Source organism: Lepus europaeus, chromosome 5 (assembly GCF_033115175.1).
Source record: "Lepus europaeus isolate LE1 chromosome 5, mLepTim1.pri, whole genome shotgun sequence".
In the NCBI taxonomy this organism is placed as follows: Eukaryota; Metazoa; Chordata; class Mammalia; order Lagomorpha; family Leporidae; genus Lepus; species Lepus europaeus.
In genome coordinates, this window is record NC_084831.1 from 94,145,604 (window position 1) to 94,168,944 (window position 23,341).

A 23,341-nucleotide genomic window follows, 5' to 3' on the forward strand; every position below is an offset into this window, starting at 1 on the left:
CAGGATCTCACTCCCAGAGATCTTTCATGTAGGCCATTTTTTTTTGCCACAGTGTCTTGGCTTTCCATGTCTGACATGCTCTCATGGGCATTTTAGCCAGGTCCGAATGCCTTAAGGGCTGATTCTGAGGCCAGAGTGCTGTTTAGAGTGTTTGTTATTCTGAGTCTGCTGTGTGTCCTGCTTCCCAAGTTGGATCCTTCTCTCCTTTTTAATTCTATTATTATTAGCAGACACTTGCTCTTATTTATGTGATCCCTTTGATACTTATTCCTATCTTTATGATCAGTTATGAACTTAAACTGATCACTTTAACTAGTAAGATGGCGTTGGTAACTGCCCACTTAATGGGATTTGGAGTCCCACGGCAAGTTTTTAGCTTTTCTGTTAAGGGTAAGTCCAAGGGAACGTGTGCCAAACTGTACATCTCCTCCCTCTCTTATTCCCACTCTTATTTTTAACAGGGATCAATTTTCTTTTTTTTTTCTTTTAAAATTTTTTTTAAAGATTTTTTGTTTATTTATTTGGCAAGCAGTTACAGGCAGTAAGAGACAGAGAGAGAGAGGGGGAGAGAGAGAGATAGGTCTTCCTTCCTTTGGTTCACTTCCTAAGTGGCTGCAACAGCCAGAGCTGCACTGATCCGAAGCCAGGAGCCAGGTGCTTCCTCCCAGTCTCCCATGCGGGTGCAGGGGCCCAAGCACTTGGGCCATCCTCCACTGCTTTCCAGGCCACATCAGAGAGCTGGACTGGAAGAGGAGCAACTGGGACTAGAACCGGCACCCATATGTGATGCCAGTGCCGCAGGCAGAGGATTAACCTAGTGCGCCATGGCACCTGCCCCAGGGATCAATTTTCAATTGGATTTAAACACCTAAGAATAATTCTAAGTTAAGAGTTCAATCAATTGTATTAAGTAGAAAAAGAAAATACTAAAAAGAATAAAATAGTAAGCTGCTCCTTGTCAGGATAAAGACCAAGCCCTTTGTAAATGCTACTGTTGCAGATGAAATCTTGACCAAAGCAATCTAGGGAATGAACAAAGAATTTACTTTGGAAAGCTGTGTGTTGGAAAAATTCTAGTAGCAACAAAATCCTGGTAGAATGATATTTTGAAAACTCAGAGAAAGGCATTTGGCTTAGCAGTTAAGATACTGCTTGGGCCCTTTTCCCTGCAGCCTCTGCCGAGGATGGCTCGCCCCGCAGAGCTCCGGACACGTGTGGGATGATTTGAAGGTAGTGCATGCTAAATCCTGCAGAGAGGAAATAATGATCAGGGTATAGTTTGCATGTGAAGTTTGCAGATGCCATCTCCTGTGTGAGAACCCTGCCCATGTTGGCACCTCAGCTGCCTGACAGTACTTGGTGAGACCCAGAGGAAACTGGAATTAGATGGTCAAGATTACTGATCTAGAAATATCAAAGCTGTCAACTGCCATAGGTAGCAATTAATAAACACAAGTGCCTCTCCTGGTTGCACCAGACAAGTCTCAAGTCCCAGGCCTATAACACATGAATAGGAAAAAAATTTTTTAAGTTTTACAATGGTGTGAAAGCAATGTGCAAATCTATTTGAGAGAAACGACAGGCTCACATTGATCGCTTCACTCCCCAAGCCAAATCCAGGGATGTAACCTCATCGTGAGTCAAGGAGCATCTGTAGTTAAGTTTTGTATGATGAAAATAGTTAACTGATTTATTTGTGGCTGTTGCTGTGGAGTAGTAGGCGAATCCTCCATCTGTGGTACATGGGCACTGGTTCGTATCCCAACTGCTGCTCTACCTATCCAACTCTGCTTGCGGCCTGGGAAAGCAGTAGGAGATGGCCCAAGTCCTTGGCCCCCTGTACACACATGGGAGACCCAGAAGAAGATCCTGGCTTCAGATTAGCTCAGCTCAAACTGTACTGGCCATTTGGTGGGGGTGACTTTCTGTCTCTCCTCTCTGTAACTCTGCCTCTCAAATAAATCTTTAAAAAACAAAACAAACAAACAAAAAAAGATACTGCTTGGGACACCTGCATTCCTTATGAGAGTGTCTAGATTTGTCCTGGCTCCATCCCAATTCCAGCTTTCTACTAATGAGTATCCTGGCAGGCAGCAGGTGGTGGTTCAAGTAATCAGGTCCTTGCCACCTGTTTGGGAGACCTGATTGAGTTTCCAGATCCTAGGCCATCAGTAGATGGAAGATTTGTCTCTATTTGTCTGTCAAAATTAAAAAAGGGGGAGTTCGTTCTGATTATACCTTCCTCAAATGCCCGCAACAGCCCAAGGCTGAGCCAGGCTGAGCAAAGAACTAGGAACCCGATCTGGTTCTTCCCTGTGGAACTCAAGTACTTTAGCTCTCATGGGCTGCCTCCCAGGCGCATTAGAGGTGACGGTGGGACTTGATCCTAGGTTCTCTGATGTGAGATGCAGGAATCCCAAGTGACAGCTTAACCTGCTGTGCCATAATATTCATGCCTGAACATGATTTTTAAAAATTAAACATTCGCGTTACCATAGAAGCTTCTTTTTGCCAGCCAGGTATTTTTGAATCTTCCATGGTACAATATAGTTTACTTTAAAAACTGCTTTTGTTCATTTTGTATAGTAGTTGTCTTCTTTTAATTTTGTGACCCTATAGAGGTTTCCTCCTTGTTTGGACTTGAGTTTGCCAGCATTTGAAGAGCTGTAGATAACTGAAGGAAAATATCCAGTTTCTGTATACAGGTTCAAAATAAATTCAGAGTAACTTGTTCCTGAGTTTTGTCTACTGAATTTGTTTTTTATACCATATTTTGGTGGCAAATAATAATGGATGTATGGTAATAATTTTAGTTTGTTGTCAGTAGAAACAGCATCAAAACTAAAGAATTCCACAGTTGGGTAAAAGAATTGCCTGAAACCGTGAACTGTCCTAATAAGCCGTTGGCTGAAATGAGCTATTACTCTAACTTACTGAAGGAAAGCAAGATTAAAGGAGCAGTAATTGTTGTATCCATTTTTTTGTTTTTGTTTATGTCATTCCTAGGTGGTACTTTGCTGTTATCTCTGTTTCTGGGGTTTTTGCAGTGACTTTCTCCGTGGTATTTGCTTATGTAGCGGATATAACCCAAGAGCATGAAAGAAGTATGGCTTATGGATTGGTATGTGTGTTTATTCTGTACTTTTTGTATCTGCTGAAAAAGACCTTGCTTTAAAAATATTCCTTATGAGCAGTATAAACATTTGCATTATAAGATTTTTGTGAAATTTTTTTTGCAAAAAGTGCATTTTAGAAATAAAATCGGAACTGGCGCCACGGCTCAATAGGCTAATCATCCACCTGCAGCGCCGGCACACCGGGTTCTAGTCCCGGTCGGGGCGCCGGAATCTGTCCCGGTTGCCCCTCTTCCAGGCCAGTTCTCTGCTGTGGCCTGGGAAGGCAGTGGAGGATGGCCCAAGTTCTTGGGCCCTGCACCCGCATGGGAGACCGGGAGAAGCACCTGGATCCTGGCTTCAGATCAGCGCGATGCGCTGACCACAGCGCACTGGCTACCGCGGCGGCCATTAGAGGGTGAACCAACAGCAAAGGAAGACCTTTCTCTCTGTCTCTCTCTCTCACTGTCCACTCTGCCTGTCAAAAAATAAAAAATAAAAAATAATAAAAAAAAAAATAAAATTGGTCCCTTTAAAAAAAAATTTTAGAGGCCAGCATTGTGGCACAGCAGCTTAAGCCACTGCTTGCAGTGTCCGCATCTCATGGGTGCCAGTTTTCATCCAAGCTGCTCTGCTTCTGATCCAGCTCCCTGTTATTGTGCTTGGGAAAGCAGAGGAAGATGGCCCAAGTGCTTGGGCTCCTGCCATCCCTGTGGGAGACCAGGAGAATTCCTCGCACCTGGCTTTTGCCTGGCCCAGACCTGGCTGTTGCAACCATTTGGGAAGTAAACCAGGCAATTGAAGATCTCTCATTCCCTCTTGGTCACTCTGCTTTTCAAATAACTAAATATTCAAAGAAAATTTTAAGTACCAAACCATGTAAAGTTTTGATACTTTCTGTTGAGAAGGTATTTATAAGTTACATGTCAGCAGTAAAATTATAGTGTTTCATCTTGTAGAGTTCTTTTTAACAGAATTCTAAAAATAAGGACTTAGTATATCACAAATTAAAATAATTGCTCTTCATTACTTGATGTCTAATCTGCAATACAAGAAGCTAATATCTAGCTCAGGACTGCGAACCTTTTCTGTGGCTTTGTTGGCCATGGACAGGGCCTGTCCTATTCTGTTGCTTATGCTTGTCTAAGTGTGTTTACGACACTTGAAAAATGTGAAAAGCGTTGGCCCTGAATCAAGACCAGCATTTTGCTGAAGCTGTTGGTTTCAAGCAGGAGCCTAAAGAAATGTCTTTCTGAGGTCCGTTGACTGTTTCAGAACTTCGGAAATGTAATGGTCAATACGTTGGGAAGAAACAGCAAAAATAACTGATTAATTAATTAAGCCATTCTTAGGTAGATTTGCTGCACTTGCAGGGTTTGCCAACCCCTGACCACTGTTTTTGTCTACTGAGTAATCTAGTACAGTCTGTTGTCTATCAAATCTAGGATTATAATGGCTGTCATAGGCACCCTAATATACAGATTATTTAGATAGCTTCAAATGAGAAAGTGATGTGTTCAGCAAATATGGGAAAAACAAATTTTGATAAATCTGGACCAAATAAAGGCTGAATTTTGGTTGTACAAGACACTGTGAGCTTTGATTCAAAGGACTCTGACAAAGGTTTATAGGATCAGACTTTGCAGAGGAAAATACCTACGGGAATCTATTTACAAAACTAAGTATTTCACTTGCAAACTTAGAACATTGAATCATAAACTGATGATAACCAATATTTTTAAAAATAGCTTTATTGAGGTATAGTTTACACAATAAAATTTACATATGTAGTTCAGTGAATTTTAGTGAAGTTACACAGTTGAGCAGCCATCACTGCAATCCAGTTTTGGGGTTTTTCTGATTGAAGTAGTTTATTTTGTCCTAGCCAGAGTTTTGAAATTAGCAATTTTAAATTTTTTAAAAAGATTTATTTATTTATTTGAAAGTCAGAGGAGAGGCGGGTGTGTGTGTGTGTGTGTGTGTCTTCTACATGATGGTTCACTCACCAATTCAATGCAACAGCCAGAGCTGCACTAATCCAAAGCCAGGAGCCAGGAGCTTCTTCTGGTTCTCCCACAAAGGTGCAGGGGCCCAAGGACTTGGGCCATCTTCTGCTTTCCCAGGCCATAGCAGAAAGCTGGATTGGAAGTGGAACAGCCAGGTCTCTCTCCCATGCAGGTGCAGGGGCCCAAGGACTTGGGCCATCTTCTGCTTTCCAAGGCCATTGCAGAGAGCTGGATTGGAAGTGGAGCAGCCGGGTCTCGAACCAGCACCCATATGGGGTGCTGGCACTTCAGGCACAGGGCGTTAACCTGCTGCACCACAGCGCTGGCCCCAGCAATTTTAAATTTTAAATTATCAATTTTAATACACAAAGCCTGGAGGCTTTATATATTAAAGGTATTTTCTGGCAAATGACCACTTAAGTCTTCTAGAAATAATATGGATATAGGTAAAGGCAGGGAGGAAAGCTATCTTTGTGGTCCTCTTTCTGTCTGACCAGAAGGAATGGAGTGGGGAAAATTGAGGAAGAGGGAAATGATCTGAAATACCTGTACTGTGGTCGAATCTTAGCTCACTGTTTTTGCAAATGTGATCTCTGAACTCCCTGAGATACCTCACTGTCACGGTAAGAGTCATTGCTCTGATCCCCTCACAAGTGCCAGAGCTCTGCTCAGACCAGCTCTCTCTCAGACCATAGCTGGAACTGCCATAACAAAATTCCACCAGTTTTAGAATATATCCATCAGCCCAAAGAGTTCTTTTGGGTCCATTTACCTTCCATTCTCCCTTCACTCTGACCTTGGGCAGGCACCTGCTTTTTTTTAAGCAGTTCAAAAGTTCACATATTTATTACTGAACCAGCCCACTGGTCACAGCCCTAATCAAACATGTCCAGCTGTCCAGATGATGGTGACATCTTCAGATTGATGTGGTGATAGTGACATTGAGACAGCAGAAATGTGTGTGCCATTCAAGTGCAATTCCTTATAGACCCAGCTTGGTTCTTCTCCAATGTCTCCTCTTGGAGTTATACCTGATTTTATTACCAGTTTTCATCTGAATCCATTGCAGAATAGGGGGGTTTTGTTTTTTTTTTTTTTTTTTTTTTTGCCAGGAACCTCTTGATTCTTAAGGTCTTGTGAGAAGACATGGCAAGGAAGAGTCAGGGACACCGACCACGATGGCGGAGGAAAGAAGAAAAAAGCATTTTTGTTAGAAATTTCATTACGAAATATAATCATTTATGCTTAGCTTCTTTCCTGTCACATAAACTTTTGAGATACTATAAATCAGTGTTTCATTGCCATGTAGAATTTCATTGTACGAGATACACTACATTTTGTTATCCATTGAACAGTTGAGGGAACTTTGCTTGCTGTAGCTGAATGTTTAATGAAGATTTTATGTATCTGTCAAAAATTGACCTTTGAAGACAGATTTTTTTGTCTTAAACATTTACTAATAAACAGTTGCATATGAAGCACTCATGTAAATTAAATCCTCCATCCAAAAGTTTAAAATAGCATAGAAACAGAATTAAAGTTAAATTATTTTCTAATTATCCTCTGAAGAATGTGGTTTGACCTGTTGTCAGATCTGCTGCTATTTGTCCATTAGGTCAGAAAAGTCTGGGGTTAACAGATTTTCTCTACCTGTGTCCTTTCTGTTGTAATCTTTTGTCTTCATCCAGGCTTGCAAGTACTCCACAGAGTCTTAGAGATGTTCTTAATGCCTGGTATCTGATATCTCATTCTTCTCAAATCTGTCACCTGCAAAGATGCCCCATGTTCAGTTTTGTGTTAGGGCTCAGCATCACTTTGTTTGTTTGTTTGTTTGTTTTTTTAAAAGTTGGGGCCTGCACTGTGGTGTAGTAGGCTAAGCCTCTGCCTGTGGTGCCAGCATCCCATATGGGCACTGGTTCGTTTCCCTACTGCTCCTCTTCCAATCCAGTTCTCTGCTTATGACCTGGAAAAGCAGTGGGAGATGGCACAAGTGCTTGGGCCCGTGCACCTACTTGGAACAGCCAGAAGAAGCTCCTGGCTTCAGATCGGCCCAGCTCTGGCCATGTGGCCATTTGGGAAGTGAACCAGTGGATGGAAGACCTTTCTGACTCTCCTCTCTTTCTGTGGCTCTGCCTCTCAAATAAATAAATAAGTCTTAAATAAATAAATAAGTCTTTAAAAAAAAAATGTTTATTTACCATTTGAAGGTGTGACAGGGATAAAGGGAGAGTGATCTTCCATCAGCAGATTCCCTCCCCAAATGGCTACAACAGCTTGGCTGGGCCAGGCTGAACCCAGGAGCCTGGAATTCCATCCTGATCTCCCACATGGGTAGCAGGGGCCCAAGTAATTGGGCCATCATCAGTGGTTTTTCAGGCACATTTGCATGGATGTGGTTCGGAAGAGGAGCTGCTGGACTTGAACTGCCACTCAATTATGGGATGCTGCTGTTGCAAGCAATGCCTTAACCCACTGTACCACAGTGCCAGACCTATACCACTAGTGGTGCGAAGAAAAATCTCAGATTCTCCGAGACTTATCTCAAGCAGCCCACCTGTGTAGCAGCACCCATTGAATTTACTTTTGTTATTGGGGAAGTCATAATGAATTTAGATTTTCTTTGAGCAGTGGTTTTTAGACTTCTTTCACAGAGAACAATAAGGCTTTGTGGAGGTGCATGAGAATTAACATGAAGGATAGTCAGGCAGTTTGCTTTTGGATGCTACCCGCCTCCAGCCCTTTCTCAACTGAAAGTGTTTTCCCTTTTCCTTTTTTTAAATTTGACCCATGAATTTGTCAGTAGAATTTAGTTTATCAAGTGCTGCAACATTACTTTAAGCCACTGTCCCCATGGGCTGTTTCATATTTTTTTGGGCAAGACTAATTTTATCTTTTTGCAAAAGAAGAGTATAAGAAAAGTAGCCCCTGTGGGAAGAGGAGAGTGAGGTATAGCCAGGCTCTGTCCTAGTGAGGCTTCTGACAGGAGCTCTGCAGTGCTGAAGGAAAGGAGTCGCATGCCCTGACTAACCTCTTCCTGTCCACTTTTAATTTGTTACAGGTTTCAGCAACATTTGCTGCAAGTTTAGTCACCAGCCCTGCAATTGGAGCTTACCTTGGACGAGTATATGGGGACAGTTTAGTGGTGGTGTTAGCTACAGCAATAGCTTTGCTAGATATTTGTTTTATCCTTGTTGCTGTGCCAGAGTCATTGCCTGAGAAGATGCGACCAGCATCGTGGGGCGCGCCCATTTCCTGGGAGCAGGCTGACCCCTTTGCAGTAAGTTCACACTTTTCTCTTCTCTGACAAAAAAATGAACACATGATTCAGTGAAGCATTAATATTTTCTCATGGAGGTTTCTTTGAGGAAAGCATCTTCTTTTTCTTAATTTTTTAAGGTGAACAAATTTCATGTATTTCATATTCACAGATTTAGGAGCACAGTAATACTTCCCACCCTCCCCTCCTGCCCATGCTCCAACCCTGGGGAAAGCTTCTTTAAGGAGATACATACATACACACACACTCACATTTTGAAATACTTTTTGGAATAGTTTGGGGAAGATGCAGTAAATGAAGAGACAACCAGCTATGTGTACACTGCCAAAAGGATTTGTCTATTTCTAATAATAGGTCACTGTTTTTGATATAAAATCTTACATCATTCTCTTTCTTGTTGTAGTCCTTAAAAAAAGTGGGCCAGGATTCCATAGTGCTGCTAATCTGCATTACCGTGTTTCTCTCCTACCTACCGGAGGCAGGCCAATATTCCAGCTTTTTTTTATACCTCAGACAGGTAAAATCCTATTCTTCGAATATGGACTATTCTTTCCTTGCGTAGTGCCATAATACAAATATATACTTTTGAGAGTTATAATCAGGAGAATGTATACCATTTTGTAAACAGCCCCCTAGACTTAACCTCTTATTTACTGTGACTGAGTTCCTTATGCATTTCTTTTGGGGGCATTTATTTTGTATGTTAAAATTTTCAGCTGAGGCAAAAAGAGCTTTCCTGATAGGATGTTTTGAGTTTGTTTGTTGCCTAGAGTTGAAGAGATATTTTAACTCATTCACCTGCTCTGGTTTCTTTTATTTTTTATTTTTATTTTTCTTGACAGGCAGAGTGGACAGTGAGAAAGAGAGAGAGACAGAGAGAAAGGTCTTCCTTTGCCATTGGTTCACCCTCCAATGGCCACTGCAGCTAATGCGCTGCGGCCGGCGCATCGCGCTGATCCGAAGCCAGGAGCCAGGTGCTTCTCCTGGTCTCCCATGGAGTACAGGGCCCAAGCACTTGGGCCATCCTCCACTGCACTCCCGGGCCATAGCAGAGAGCTGGCCTGGAAGAGGGGCAACCGGGACAGAATCCGGTGCCCCCACCGGAACTAGAACCCAGTGTGCCGGCGCCGCTAGGCGGAGGATTAGCCTATTGAGCCTTGGCACCGGCCCTGCTCTAGTTTCTTTGTAACTTAGAGCAGAGCATATACTGAAGTACCTTCATAAAGTTTGTGGAGGGTGGAATTAAATATGTTAATTTTGATGTAAAGATTTTTGGAAGCAGCCCATGGTTTTTTCATAACGTGTGTTTTCTGTGAACTTTTTAAAGACCCTTCATATGGGTAGAGCAGCTATCCAAAAGGAGAGCAGAAGCAACTTTGTTTTCTCTACTGGACATGAATCTTAGTAGGCAAAGATCTGGCCTTTAAAATGCCTGTAAAAAGCATAGTATACTGCAGTAGTTGTTTGTGAAATGATCCTGAGTTCTTGAACATTGCTTGCAAATTTAGTCTAAGCAAACTAAGGGACCTAGATATTTTTAGTATGTTAAGACTCGTATTTCCTCCAAAGAATTTTTTGTTTATAAATATGAGTTAAGATTGAATTAAATCAGAATTAAAATTTTGTTTTAAAAGTGTGTTTTCTAGCCCATTTCATGTTAATATATAAGTAGTTGAATTAACATTGTATTTTTGTACTTCTTTTGTTTAATTTTACTTTTTCTGGAAACTTTGTAGATAATGAAATTTTCACCAGAAAGCGTTGCAGCATTTATAGCAGTCCTTGGCATTCTTTCCATTATTGCACAGGTGAGTTTCTATTTTAGAGTGATTCATAGAGGGTGACCCTGGCTGGCCATCCAGGTGGGACCTCATGGAGTGAGGGTATCTTTTGAGGAGTCACCATAGTCAGGAGTCTGAGGTTTGTAGGGTCAGAGCTCAGTATTAGCATTGCTAATATTTTTGGGACTGACATGTGTTGCAGTGCTGGCATGCTATAACTCCTGCTCACTTGTTCTGTTGGTTCATTCATGCAACAACCATTCATTGCCTATCTTTTGTATCAGGCTCTGGGAATATAGCAATGAACTTAACTAAATTCCTGCCATTAGAGTTTACAATGAGTGAGGTAAGACATAAAATAATAAGAGACCAGTGTAAAAGATAAGGGTGTAATGAGAATGAGAACTCCAGAGAAAAAGTTTGGGGAGTATAGCTAGGTGGCAGGGTGTTGCTTTATGTGGAAAAGGTGGGGATACTGGGAAGGCCTTGGTGATACAAGATGCCCATTTGAACAGAGACCATAGGTACAAGGAATAAGCTGTAGTAATTTCTAGAGGAACAGAAATAAAACCTTAGGAGAAACTTTACCTGGAATATGTAAGAAACAGCAAGGGGGCCAGTATGACTGTAGTGGAGGAACAAGCAGGAGAGTGTTAGGATATGAAGTCCAAGAGGTGGTGTGGGACCAGATTCTGTGGGGCCTTATAGGGAATCTTAAGACCTGAGGAAGAGAGGAAGCCATTGGAGGGTTTTGAGCAGAGGAATAGCAGCATCACAAAGTGTATTTGGGTGAACATGTGTATTTGGTGAACAGTGGTTGTTTGATGAATACTTTATTAACACAGGAATTTGGATATTCCTAGAAGGTATTGTATCCTGGCATCCAAACTATCTGTGTTCCACAATAAAGTACAGTTTTCCCATGACCATAATTCTCAGTTTTTCTCTTTTCTGTGAACAAACTCCACCCCTTTCTTCATATTTGGTTTTGGTTTTTTCCAGACTCTTTGAGTAATCTACTCTGAGTTAAATTTTTTCCTGCCTTAGACCCACTCCACTAGATTGCAACTTCTTTTTTTTTTTTTTTTTTTAACATTTATTTTTATTTATTTGAAAGGCAGAGTTACAGAGAGGCAGAGGCAGAGAAAGAGAGGCTGCAATAGGCAGAGCTGCACTGATCCAAAGCCAGGAGCCAGGAGCTTCTTCTGGATCTCCCATGCAGGGGCAGAGGGCTAATGTCTTGGGCCATCTTTCACTGCCTTCCCAGAGAGCTGGACTGGAAGTGGAGCAGCTGGCACTTGAACTGGCACTCATATGGGATGCCGACACTACAGGCAGCAGCCATACCTGCCACGCCACAGAGCCATTCCCAGATTGCAACTTTTTTATTTATTTTGTTTGTTCGTTTTACTTTTTTGAATGCTTAAAAAAAGTTTTAATTTACTTAATTTATTTGAAAACCAGAGGGACAGAGAGAGGTACAAAAAGATATCTTCCATATGCTGGTTCATTTCCTAAATGTCTACAGTAACCGAAGTTGGACCAGGCAGAAGCCAGGAGCCCAGAACTGAGTCTGGGTCTCCAATGTGGGTGACAGAGAACCAAATACTTGAACCTGTGCCTCTTGTTTCCCATGGTACACATTGGCAGTAAGATAGAGTTGGGAGGAGAGACAGCTTAGCTACTCATCAGATGAGGGGCAGGTGTCCTAAATGTCATCTTAGCTGCTGTGCTAAATGCCTGCCCTTTATTCTACTTTGAAGGAAGTAGAAGCTAGAGGCTTATGGATTGGACTCAGCTGGATCACCGTCTCTTGGGGTAGAATCCTTCTACAAGTCCAACCATTTATGAATTCTTCATGGGTTTAGTGATAAAGTTCAAATTTAAATTCTATAGTACATGAGGTCCCCACATGTACATGTACATGGTATTGAGTATTAGCACAATTTCTAAGTTTAGTTTGATCCTGAAAATTCCTGATCTGAGGAAGCATTGCACTAAGATACTTATTTCTGGCTTTCAGGAAAATGCCTAGATATAAAAATATCCTTTTTTAAAAAAATACCTTTTTAATGTGTAACACAAATAAAAATAGTAATGTATTTGAAGAGTTCTGTTTTTGTTGTTTTTTTAGCTGTTATTTATTTTTTCCTGTTTTTTAAAAAATTTTTGATAGAGTGGACAGTGAGAGAGAGAGAAAGGTCTTCCTTTTGCCGTTGGTTCACCCGCCAATGGCCGCTGCGGCCGGCGCACCGCGCTAATCCGAAGGCAGGAGCCAGGTGCTTCTCCTGGTCTCCCATGTGGTGCAGGGCCCAAGCACTTGGGCCATCCGCCACTGCACTCCCTGGCCACATCAGAGAGCTGGCCTAGAAGAGGGGCAACCGGGACAGAATCCGGCGCCCCGACCAGAACTAGAACCCGGTTTGCCGGCACCACAATGTGCAAGATTAGCCTATTGAGCCACGGCGCTGGCCTATATATTTTTTTTAACTTTTATTTAATGAATATAAATTTCCAAAGCACTTCTTATGGATTACAGTGGCTTTCCCCCCCCCTCCCATAATTTCCCTCCCACCTGCAACCCTCCCTCTCCCCTTCCATTCACACCAAGATTCATTTTCAGTTATCTTTATGTACAGAAGATCAATTTAGCAATTAAGTAAAGCTTTCAACAGTTTGCACCCACACAGAAACAGTGAAAAATACTGTTTGAGTACTAGTTATAACATTAAATCACGATGTACAGCACATTAAGGACAGAGATCCTACATGAGGAGTAAGTACACAGTGACTCCTGTTGTTGACTTAAGAAATTAACACTCTTGTTTATGGCGTCAGTAATTACCCTAGGCTCTTGTCATGAGTTGCCAAGGCTATGGAGGCCTTTTGAGTTTGCCGACTCTGATCATATTTAGACAAGGTCATAGTCAAAGTGGAAGTTTTCTCCTCCCTTCACAGAAAGGTTCCTCCTTCTTTGATGACCTGTTCTTTCCACTGGGATCTCACTCGAGGAGATCTTTCATTTAGGTTTTTTTTTTGCCACAGTGTCTTGGCTTTCCATGCCTGAAATACTCTCATGGGCTTTTCAGCCAGATTTGAATGCCTTAAGGGCTGATTCTGAGGCCAGAGTGTTGTTTAGGACATCTGCCATTCTATGAGTCTGCTGTGTATCCCATTTCCTATGTTGGATTGTTCTCTTCCTTTTTTATTCTATCAGTTAGTATTTGCAGACACTAGTCTTGTTTATGTGATCCCTTTGACTCTTAGTCCTATCATTATGATCCATTGTGAACAGAAATTGATCACGGGGCAAAAAGGAAGACCTTTCTCTCTGTCTCTCTCTCTCACTATCCACTCTGCTTGTCAAAAAAAAAAAAAAAAAGAAAAATTGATCACTTGGACTAGTGAGGTGGCATTGGTACATGCAACCTTGATGGGATTGAGTTGGAATTCCCTGCCACGCACGTTTCTAACTCTACCATTTGGGGCAAGTCCAATTGAACATGTCCCAAATTGCACATCTCTTTCCTCTCTTATTCTCATTCTTATATTTAACAGGGATCACTTTTCAGTTAAGTTTCAACACTTAAGAATAATTGTGTATTAATTACAGAGTTCAACCAATAGTATTAAGTAGAACAGTCAAAAAAATACTAAAATGGATAAAATATTAAGTTGTTCATCAACAGTCAGGGCAAGGGCTGATCAAGTCACTGTTTCTCATAGTGTCCCTTTCACTTCAACAGGTTTCCTCTTTGGTGCTCGGTTAGTTGTCAACGATCAGGGAGAACATATGATATTTTTCCCTTTGGGACTGGCTTATTTCAGATTCCTCCATTTTGTTGCAAATGACCAGATTTCATTGTTTTTGTTTGTTTGTTTGTTTACTGCTGTATAGTATTTTATAGAGTACATGTCCCATAATTTCTTTATCCAGTCTACTGTTGATGGGCATTTGGGTTGATTCCAGGTCTTAGCTATTGTGAATTGAGCTGCAATAAACATTAAGGTGCAGACCGTTTTTTTGTTTCCTAATTTAATTTCCTTTGGGTAAATTCCAAGGAGTGGGATGGCTGGGTTGTATGGTAGGGTTATATTCAGGTTTCTGAGGAATCTCCAGACTGACTTCCATAGTGGCTTTACCAGTTTGCATTCCCACCAACAGTGGGTTAGTGTCCCTTTTTCCCCACATCCTGGCCAGCATCTGTTGTTGGTAGATTTCTGAATGTGAGCCATTCTCACCGGGGTGAGGTGAAAGCTCATTGTGGTTTTGATTTGCATTTCCCTGAACATTTTTTCATGTGTCTGTTGGCCATTTGGATTTCCTTTTTGAAAAATGTCTATTGAGGTCCTTGGCCCATCTCTTAAGTGGGTTGCTTGTTTTGTTGTTGTGGAGTTTCTTGATCTGTTTGTAGATTCTGGTTATTAACCTTTTATCTGTTGCGTAGTTTGCAAATATTTTTTCCCATTCTGTCGGTTGCCTCTTCACTTTCCTGACTGTTTCTTTTGCAGTACAGAAACTTCTCAATTTGATGCAATCCCAAATGTTAATTTTGGCTTTGACTGCCTGTGCTTCTGGGGTCTTTTCCAAGAAGTCTTTGCCAGTGCCTATATCTTGCAGGGTTTCTCCAATGTTCTCTAATAATTTGATGGTGTCAGTCATAGATTTAGGTCTTTAATCCATGCTAAGTGGATTTTTGTGTAAGGTGTGAGGTAGGGGTCTTGCTTCATGCTTCTGCACATGGAAATCCAGACTGTCCTTGCTCCAGGAATTGGTTTTAGATCCTTGATAAAATATAAGTCGGCTGTAGTTGTTTGGATTGATTTCTGGTGTTTCTATTCTGTTCTGTTGCTCTGTCCATCTGTTTCTGTACCAGTACCATGCTGTTTTGATAACAACTGCCCTGTAGTATGTCCTGAAATCTGGTATTGTGATGCCTCCGGCTTTGTTTTTGTTGTACAAAATTGCTTTAGCTATTCGAGGTCTCCTGTGCCTCCATATGAATTTCAGCATTTTTTCTAGATCTGAGAAGAATGTGTTTGGTATCTTGATTGGTATTGCATTGAATCTATAAATTGCTTTTGGGAGAATGGAATTTTGATGATATTGATTTTCCAATCCATAAGCATGGAAGATTTTTCCAGTTTTTGGTATCCTCTTCTATTTCTTTCTTTAAGGTTTTGTAATTTTCATCGTAGAGATCTTTAACGTCCTTGGTTAAGTTTATTCCAAGGTATTTGATTGTTTTTGTAGCTATTGTGAATGGGATTAATCTTAGGAGTTCTTTCTCAGCTGTGGTATTGCCTGTGTATACAAAGGCTGTTGATTTTTGTGCATTGATTTTATATCCTGCTACTTTGCCAAACTCTTCTATGAGTTCCAGTAGTCTCTTAGTAGAGTTCTTTGGATCCCCTAAATAAAGAATCATATCGTCTGCAAAGAGGGATAGTTTGACTTCTTCCTTCCCAATTTGTATCCCTTTAATTTCTTTTTCTTGCCTGATGGCTCTGGCTAAAACTTCCAGAACTATATTGAATAGCAGTGGTGAGAGTGGGCATCCCTGTCTGGTACCAGATCTCAGTGGAAATGCTTCCAACTTTTCCCCATTCAATAGGGTGCTAGCCATGGGTTTTTCATAAATTGCTTTGTTTGTATTGAGGAATGTTTCTTCCATACCCAGTTTGCTTAGAGTTTTCATCATGAAAGGGTGTTGTATTTTATCAGATGCTTTCTCTGCATCTATTGAGATAATCATATGGTTTTTCTTCTGCAGTTTGTTAATGTGGTGTATCACATTGATTGATTTGCGAACACTGAACCATCCCTGCATACCAGGGATAAATCCCACTTGGTCTGGGTGGATGATCTTTCTGATGTGTTGTTGTATTCTATTGGCGAGGATTTTATTGAGGATTTTTGCGTCTATGTTCATCAGGGCTATTGGTCTGTAATTTTCTTTCAATGCTGCATCTTTCTCCGGCTTAGGGATTAAGGTGATGCTGGCTTCATAGAAAGAATTTGGGAGGATTCCCTCTTTTTCGATTGTTCTGAATAGTTTGAGAAGAATTGGTGTTCTTCTTTAAATGTCTGGTAGAATTCAGCAGTGAATCCCTCTGGTCCTGGGCTTTTCTTTGTTGGGAGGGCCTTTATCACTGTTTCAATTTCTCAGTTATGGGTCTGTTTAGGTTTTCTATGTCTTCATGGCTCAATTTAGGAAGATTGCATGTGTCTAGGAATCTATCCATTTCTGATAGATTTCCCTGTTTGCTGGCATACAAGTCCTTGTAGTAATTTCTGATGATTCTTTTTATTTCTGTGGTGTCTGTTGTTACATTTCCTTTTTCATCTCTGATTTTATTGATTTGGGTCTTTTCTTTTTTTAGTTAGTTGGGCCAACGGTGTGTGAATTTTATTCATTTTTTCAAAAAACCAGCTCTTCATTTGGCTGTTTTTTTTGTTAATTTTTTTGGATTCAATCCTGTTGATTTCTTCTCTGATTTTAATTATTTCTTGAAGAGTTCTTAAAGGCTAAACCAAACTTGTATTCATGAGGTAAATCCAGCCTGACAATGATTATCTTTTTCATATATTGCTGACATTTACTAACATTTTAAGATTTAAATGAAGAGCACAGGCTAACGTTTACTATAATGACACTTAAGGGATTGATAGTTGTTAAGGTCTTATGTTCTAGTTCATACTTAATTGATCTTTGGTACTGTGAGCATCTAATAAATTCAGATAGTAATGGCTTAGCCTGAGCTAAAAGTGTTGTGGTGTGGTTTTGTTTTGTTTTGTTTTAGATTTTATTTTTATTGAAACGCAGAGTGACAGAGAGAGGGAAAAACAGGGAGAGGGTTCCTCCATCTGCTGATTGACTCCCCAAGTGATCACAACAGCTGAGGCTGGGTCAGGCTGTAGCTAGGAGCCTAGAATTACTTCTGGGTTTCCCATGTGGGTGGCAGGGGCCCATGTACTTGGATCATCCTCTGCTGCTGTCCCAGGCACACCAGCAGAAAGCTGGATTGGAAGTGGAGCAGGTATTGGCCCAGCTCCCTACGCCAGGATTTGGGTCCCAAGCTGAAGGTGCTTTATAGGGAATTTTTCATCTGTTCAGCAGAGAGTACCTGGCACGTGGAACACAATATGAAAATTGGTTTCTGATTGTGCAAAATCTAATAGAGCAGACAGATGAAGGAGAGAGGTATGATTGGTTTTGTGCTGGAACTGTCCTACAGCAGTGGAGTTCTGAGAGCAGTGAATCTAGAAAGGAACAAGCAGCTCTGTACCCAGCGTTGCTGGGAGAACATGTATACACACAAACACAGTCCATGAGGAGTAATGTTTTCGAATGACTAGCTTTTGGTGCTTACATAGAAATAGGTTTTGAGGGACAAGCATTGTGGCACAGCCATTAAACTGTGCTTGGGATGCCACTTCTGTATCAAAGTGCCTAGGTTTGAGTCCTGGCTCCACTTCCTATCCAGCTTCCTGTTAACGTGTACTTTGGGATATAGCAGTTAGTGAATGGCTCAGGTAACTAGGTCCTTGCCACCCATGTGGGAGACCCAGATGGAGTTGTAAACTTAGAACTTGGGCCTGGCCCAGCCCCAGCTGTTGCACATTACAGGTGTGAACCAACAGATGGAAGAGTAAATTAGAAAATAAAAATTTTTGAGATGCAAAGTCATATTAAATGGGTAAACACTTAGCCTAATAGTGGTTAAGACACAGCCTAGGATGCCTGTGTCCCACAGAGGACTACCTGAATTAAGTTTACGATTCCACCTCCAGCTCCTGATCCTGGCTTCTGTGGTCCCTGGGAGGCAGCACGATGGCTCAAGTTGGGTTCTGCCAGCCACATGGGAGGCTGGGCTAAGTTCCTGGCTTCATCTGCAAAGCTGTTGCCGGCATTTGGGAGTGAACTAGCAGATGGAAACTCTTTCAGACTTCTTATCTCTCGAATATGTTTTTTTACAAATTATGTTAAAAACAGAAAATTAGGTAGACTTCAAAAACAAATGAATAGGATTGTGTTAGTCTATCTGTAAATATTTTTTTTAAGATTTATTTATTTATTTGAAAGACAAGAGTTGCACAGAGAGAGAGGTCTTCCATCCAGTGGTTCACTGCCCAGTTGGCCGCAGCAACTGGAGCTGCGCCGATCAGGAGCCAGGAACCTCCTCTGGGTCTCCTACTTGGGTGCAGGGGCCCAAGGATCTGGGCCATCTTCCACTGCTTTACCAGGCCATAGCAGAGAGCTGGATCAGAAGTGGAGCAGCCGGGTCTCAAACCGGCACCCATATGGGATGCCGGCACTTCAGGCCAGGGCATTAACCTGCTGCACCACAGTACCAGCTCCTTATGTGTAAATATTGATGATTGCGTTTTTATGTCATGATTTACTAAAATATTACACATCCAGCTCCAAAAGTAGCAGGGTGATCTTGCATCCTCCTCTACGCTGTAGTAATGAGAGTGTAAGTCCACTGTTGGCCCCTCAAGCCGGTAGGAGACCAGCAGCATGGAGCTTTGTAAACCCCAGTTTATGCCTCTGTGTTTATTTCTCAGCTGTGTGCCTTTGTGGCTGCTATATACTTCCTGCCTCCCATTCTTCCACTCTAAGTGGTCCTTCCGTGGGTTCCCATACTAACATGGGCATGTTTCTCTAATTGTACAGAATACACTGTATTATGGATTTTACTTGTATTTATTTCTGATTTACCTTTGGATCACTAAAGTCAAGACTGTATCACATTCATCTTTGTTACCCCAGCACCCTGCATTGCCTGCAGCCACCACCTCCTGATTGATTGTGTCTGAGACCTGGCATCATAGTGATTCCTTTCTTTGTCCTTAGCCCACGTCTAGCGTGCTGGGCAGAAAGGATGCTTCCTGTCACTGTGTGTCTCCAGGATACATCCTGGGTCGAAGCATTTCTCATAATCTCTATGACCTGGAACTCAGTCTGGTTTCTCTGCGTCCATTCTTCCCTCCTTACAGCTCATTCTCTATTTGGCAGAGTAACTTTTGTAAAATAGAAATTTAACCACATCTGTTTAATGTTTTAAAATCACTTTCTTTTGCAATCAGAATAAAGTGTAGGCTCTCAACTTGACCCTGTTTTCCTCCAGACTCCACATTGTTGAGTACTTTCCAATCTAAGGCCTTTGCATTTGCCATCACTTGCTAGGAGTGCTTGCTCCTTTCCGCCAGATCTTCCTTATTCAGGAGATGTCCACCAAAAAGGCCTTCTTTGGCCATCTTGGTTCAAGTGCTATCTCCATCACACAGACTGATTTTATTTTCCTCATTGCAGTGTCACTTTGGAATTATCCTACTTGTTAAATAATGGTGCTCATATCTGTCTTCCTTCTGCTAGAAAGTAGTCTGCGTGCCAACTGGTATTTTGACTTTCTCAGCCTAGAATAAGAGGTGGGCTTGCAGGTACTTGGCAGATATTTGTTGACTGACCAAAGCTGATGCCAGTGTTAACTGTTAATCTCCATGCGCGTCTTGATTGTATTATCTAAACTTGGAGATTAGTTCTGTCATCTTCAAAATAAGAGTTAAAGGAAGCCAATTTTTTTTTTCTGTGTAACACAGTGTATATATTCAGTCTTGGTTGCATTACTGAGTTGAGAATATTGTGATGTATATAAAATCATGCATGCTATCTCCATAAAAACTTTAAGAACTTACTAGGTCCTGGAGATACAAAAGTAGGTAAGAGATAAGTCCCTTTCCCCGAGAAGAAAATGGATTGACCCAGGTAGAATGTCACAGAAGATGCATCAGATCCTTAGATCTTTGAGTCACAAGGTAGAGCATGTGCTGGGGAAAGGGAATGAGAGGAAGTTTACAAGTAGTGGCCTGCCAAGTAATTGTATATACAGGACACTGCCCCAGGAAGGTAGATTGGGATTTCTAAATTATCCAGTTTTAATGACTCATCCTGTGTCATTAAGATAATATGCTCCAGTTACTACATCTGTAAACTGGAAATGGAGCTGGTAATGTACTCTGCAAATTACTTCCTAGACTGGCATGCCTTCCCTAGGCTGGCCAATGCAACCTGTTCCCACCGGGCGAGGGCTTGCAGGTCAGCATCCTTCTTTTCTGATTCCTGTGAAGTAGCAGGTATTCCATCACATGTGAATGCTTTTCAACAGTACTTCTTTCTTCTTCCTCTTGTGATGCATTTAGGTTAGCAATGATGAGAACAAATGTTTTCTCCTGTGAGAGTTCCTAGAGCCATCAAGGCAATCATAGATTTTTGGATGAAGTGTTAACTTAGGAGTTCCCAAAGTTACTCAACTTGGCATGATAGTTCTTTATTCCTGCCAGCCAGTGTGATGCCACAGAGCTTCGGGAATACCCAGTTTTCTTTTTTTTATGATTTATTGAAGCCACTTATCTGCTATATTCCACAAATAAAATTGAGAAACACTAGCATTCTAATCATTTCTAATCTGTTTCTTTTATAATATTGGCCACTGGTTCCCATCCTCAAGCCATGGGAAGCATGTTATTTACTATTTTCAAAGCAGGTAACAAGCCTATGCAGGTTGCATTTGACTGGGGGCAATAAAAAGGGAAGAGAGCACTCTGGCTGTGAAGAATACTGGCTTTAGAGTGAAATGGGGGCCCAGTGTTTATGTTTGTCGAAGTTTTTCTTGGCTAACTGCTGGCCCTGGGCAGGTTTCCTTGTTGCTGTGGTTGATGAAGAATGTAATCCTATAAGGTAGCAAAGCCATGTGGAACTCAATCCTGTGCTCACGTGATTTAAGTGAACGTCTTAGGAAAAAAAAAAGCTGAGAATTTTGAATGTTTAAAAATCCTTAAAAAGGGCCGGCGCCGCGGCTCACTAGGCTAATCCTCCACCTTGCGGCGCCGGCACACCGGGTTCTAGTCCCGGTCGGGGCACTGATCCTGTCCCGGTTGCCCCTCTTCCAGGCCAGCTCTCTGCTGTGGCCAGGGAGTGCAGTGGAGGATGGCCCAAGTGCTTGGGCCCTGCACCCCATGGGAGACCAGGAGAAGCACCTGGCTTCTGCCATCGGATCAGCGCGGTGCACCGGCCGCAGCGCGCCAGCCGCGGCGGCCATTGGAGGGTGAACCAACGGCAAAAGGAAGACCTTTCTCTCTCTCTCTCTCACTGTCCACTCTGCCTGTCAAAAAAAAAAAAAAAAAAAAATCCTTAAAAGGATCTTTGTTTACTTTGTATTGGCACATTTGTGATGAAATCTGATTAAACTCTTAAATGATTTGAAGAATCTTTATAATTGAGCGTTCTAGAGTCAGCCAGTCATAAAATGATTTCCTGAATTATTTTCTTGTCCTCTTTTATGGAGTTAGTAGCCATCTCTTATGTTGTAACATTCATTAAGATGCCAAAAGTCTTTTTTTCTATTTTTTTTCTATTCAAATCATTGCTAGGTTTCTACTAACTCTGAAAGACAAGAAAACACAAGGAAACCCATCCATTAATAAAACTGTTTTTTAAATGCTTACTATGTGCCAAGTACAATGCTAAGCACTTATGTAAGTAAATATCATTTAATTCACATAACAAAGTTTTAAAAAAGGTGCTATTCCCTTTTTGAGAGAAACAAAGCTTGAGGCTCAGAGGGGAAGTGACTTGCTCAGTGTCACACAATTTAGAGCCAAGATTGTGATCCAGGCTGATTTCACAAAGTCTCTGCTCTTAGTTGTTAGACTCAGTTGCTTTCAGATCATACTTGTTTAACTGATTAACTGTTCATAAAGCCATTATGGTTTCCACAGTAAATTAATTTAGGTCAAGAATATGTGGCTAATCATTGTACTATGTTAATTTTACTTTATATTGGGGAATAAGCATTGCGGAGTAGTTTTTTTTTTTTTTTTTAAAGAAAGCTTTTATTTAATGAATACAAATTTCTTAGGTATATCTTTAGGAATATAGCAGTTCTTCCTTCAATACCCACCCTCTCCCACCTACTCCCATCCCATCTCCTACTCCCTCTCCCATCCCATTCTTCATTAAGATTCATTTTTAATTATCTGTATATACAGAAGATCAACTCTATACTAAGTAAAGATTTCAACAGTTTGCACCCACACAGACATACAAAGTATAAAGTACTGTTTGAAGACTAGTTTTACCATTAATTCTCATAGTACAACACATAAAGGACAGAGGTCCTACATGGAGAGCAAGTACACAGTGACTCCTGTTGTTGATTTAACAGTTGACACTCTTATTTATGACATCAGTGATCACCCAAGGCTCTTGTCATGAGCTGAAAGGCTATGGAAGCCTTTTTTATTTTTTTAAGAATTATTTTATTTGAAAGACAGTATAGAGAGAAGTAGAGCCAGAGAGAGGCGTCTTCCATTCTGCTGTTACACTCCCCAAATGACCTCAATGGCCAGAGCTGAGCTGATCTGAAGCCAGGAGCTTCTTTGCGGTCTCCCACGTGGGTGCAGGGGTCCAAGGACTTGGGCTATCTTCCACTGCTTTCCCAAGCCATTGCAGAAAGCCGGATCAGAAATGGAGCAGCCAGGACTTGAACTGGCACCCAAATGGGATGTTGGTGCTACAGGCTGGGGCTTTAACCCACTGCGCCGGCCCCTGGAAACCTTTTGAGTACACAAATTCCACCAGTATTTAGACAAGGCCATAAGCAAGGTGGAAGTTCTCTCCTCCCTTTAGAGAAAGTTACCTCCTTCTTTGACTTCTTCTTTCCACCAGGATCTCACTCATAATGATCCTTCATGTAGGTCATTTTTGTCATGGTATCTTGGCTTTCCATGCCTGAAATGCTCTCATGGGCTTTTCAGCTAGATCTTTATGCCTTAAGGGCTGATTCTGAGGTCAGAGTGCTGTTTAAGATATTTGTCATTCTATGAGTCTGCTGTATGGCCTGCTACCCATGTTGGATCATTCTCTTGTGGAGTAGTTTTGACTTATAAAAACGTATTTAAAACTGTGACATCACAGTAATTACCAAAGTCATTACTTAGTACCTTCCTTTTGACTCTAATGTTTTCAAATTTTTTTTTTTTTTTTTTTAAACTAGCCTTCTAAAACTCAGGCAACAGTTCATTCTTACTATTTCAGAGGAAGGGAGGGGAGAGAGAGACGGAGATTGAGATCTGATCTTCCAGGCTCACTTCCTCAG

The 23,341-nt window shown here is 41.4% G+C and overlaps 1 protein-coding gene, 1 non-coding gene and 1 pseudogene across 2 annotated transcripts in view; 2 read left to right on the top strand and 1 right to left on the bottom strand.

Moving 5' to 3' along the window:
* Positions 1–23,341, top strand: part of MFSD14A (major facilitator superfamily domain containing 14A) — a 49,514-nt gene that overhangs the window by 20,804 nt on the left and 5,369 nt on the right. Inside the window, exons 5-8 of the mRNA XM_062191817.1 lie at positions 3,007–3,121; positions 8,178–8,396; positions 8,800–8,913; positions 10,133–10,204. Coding sequence (XP_062047801.1) covers positions 3,007–3,121; positions 8,178–8,396; positions 8,800–8,913; positions 10,133–10,204 — 520 coding nt within the window. The remainder of the gene's footprint in view (positions 1–3,006; positions 3,122–8,177; positions 8,397–8,799; positions 8,914–10,132; positions 10,205–23,341) is intronic.
* Positions 4,295–4,431, top strand: LOC133761328 (small nucleolar RNA SNORA2/SNORA34 family). Its single transcript, XR_009866130.1, has one exon. It is a non-coding gene; the product is annotated as a small nucleolar RNA SNORA2/SNORA34 family (small nucleolar RNA).
* On the bottom strand, positions 5,765–6,267 carry LOC133759984 (large ribosomal subunit protein eL39-like; annotated as a pseudogene).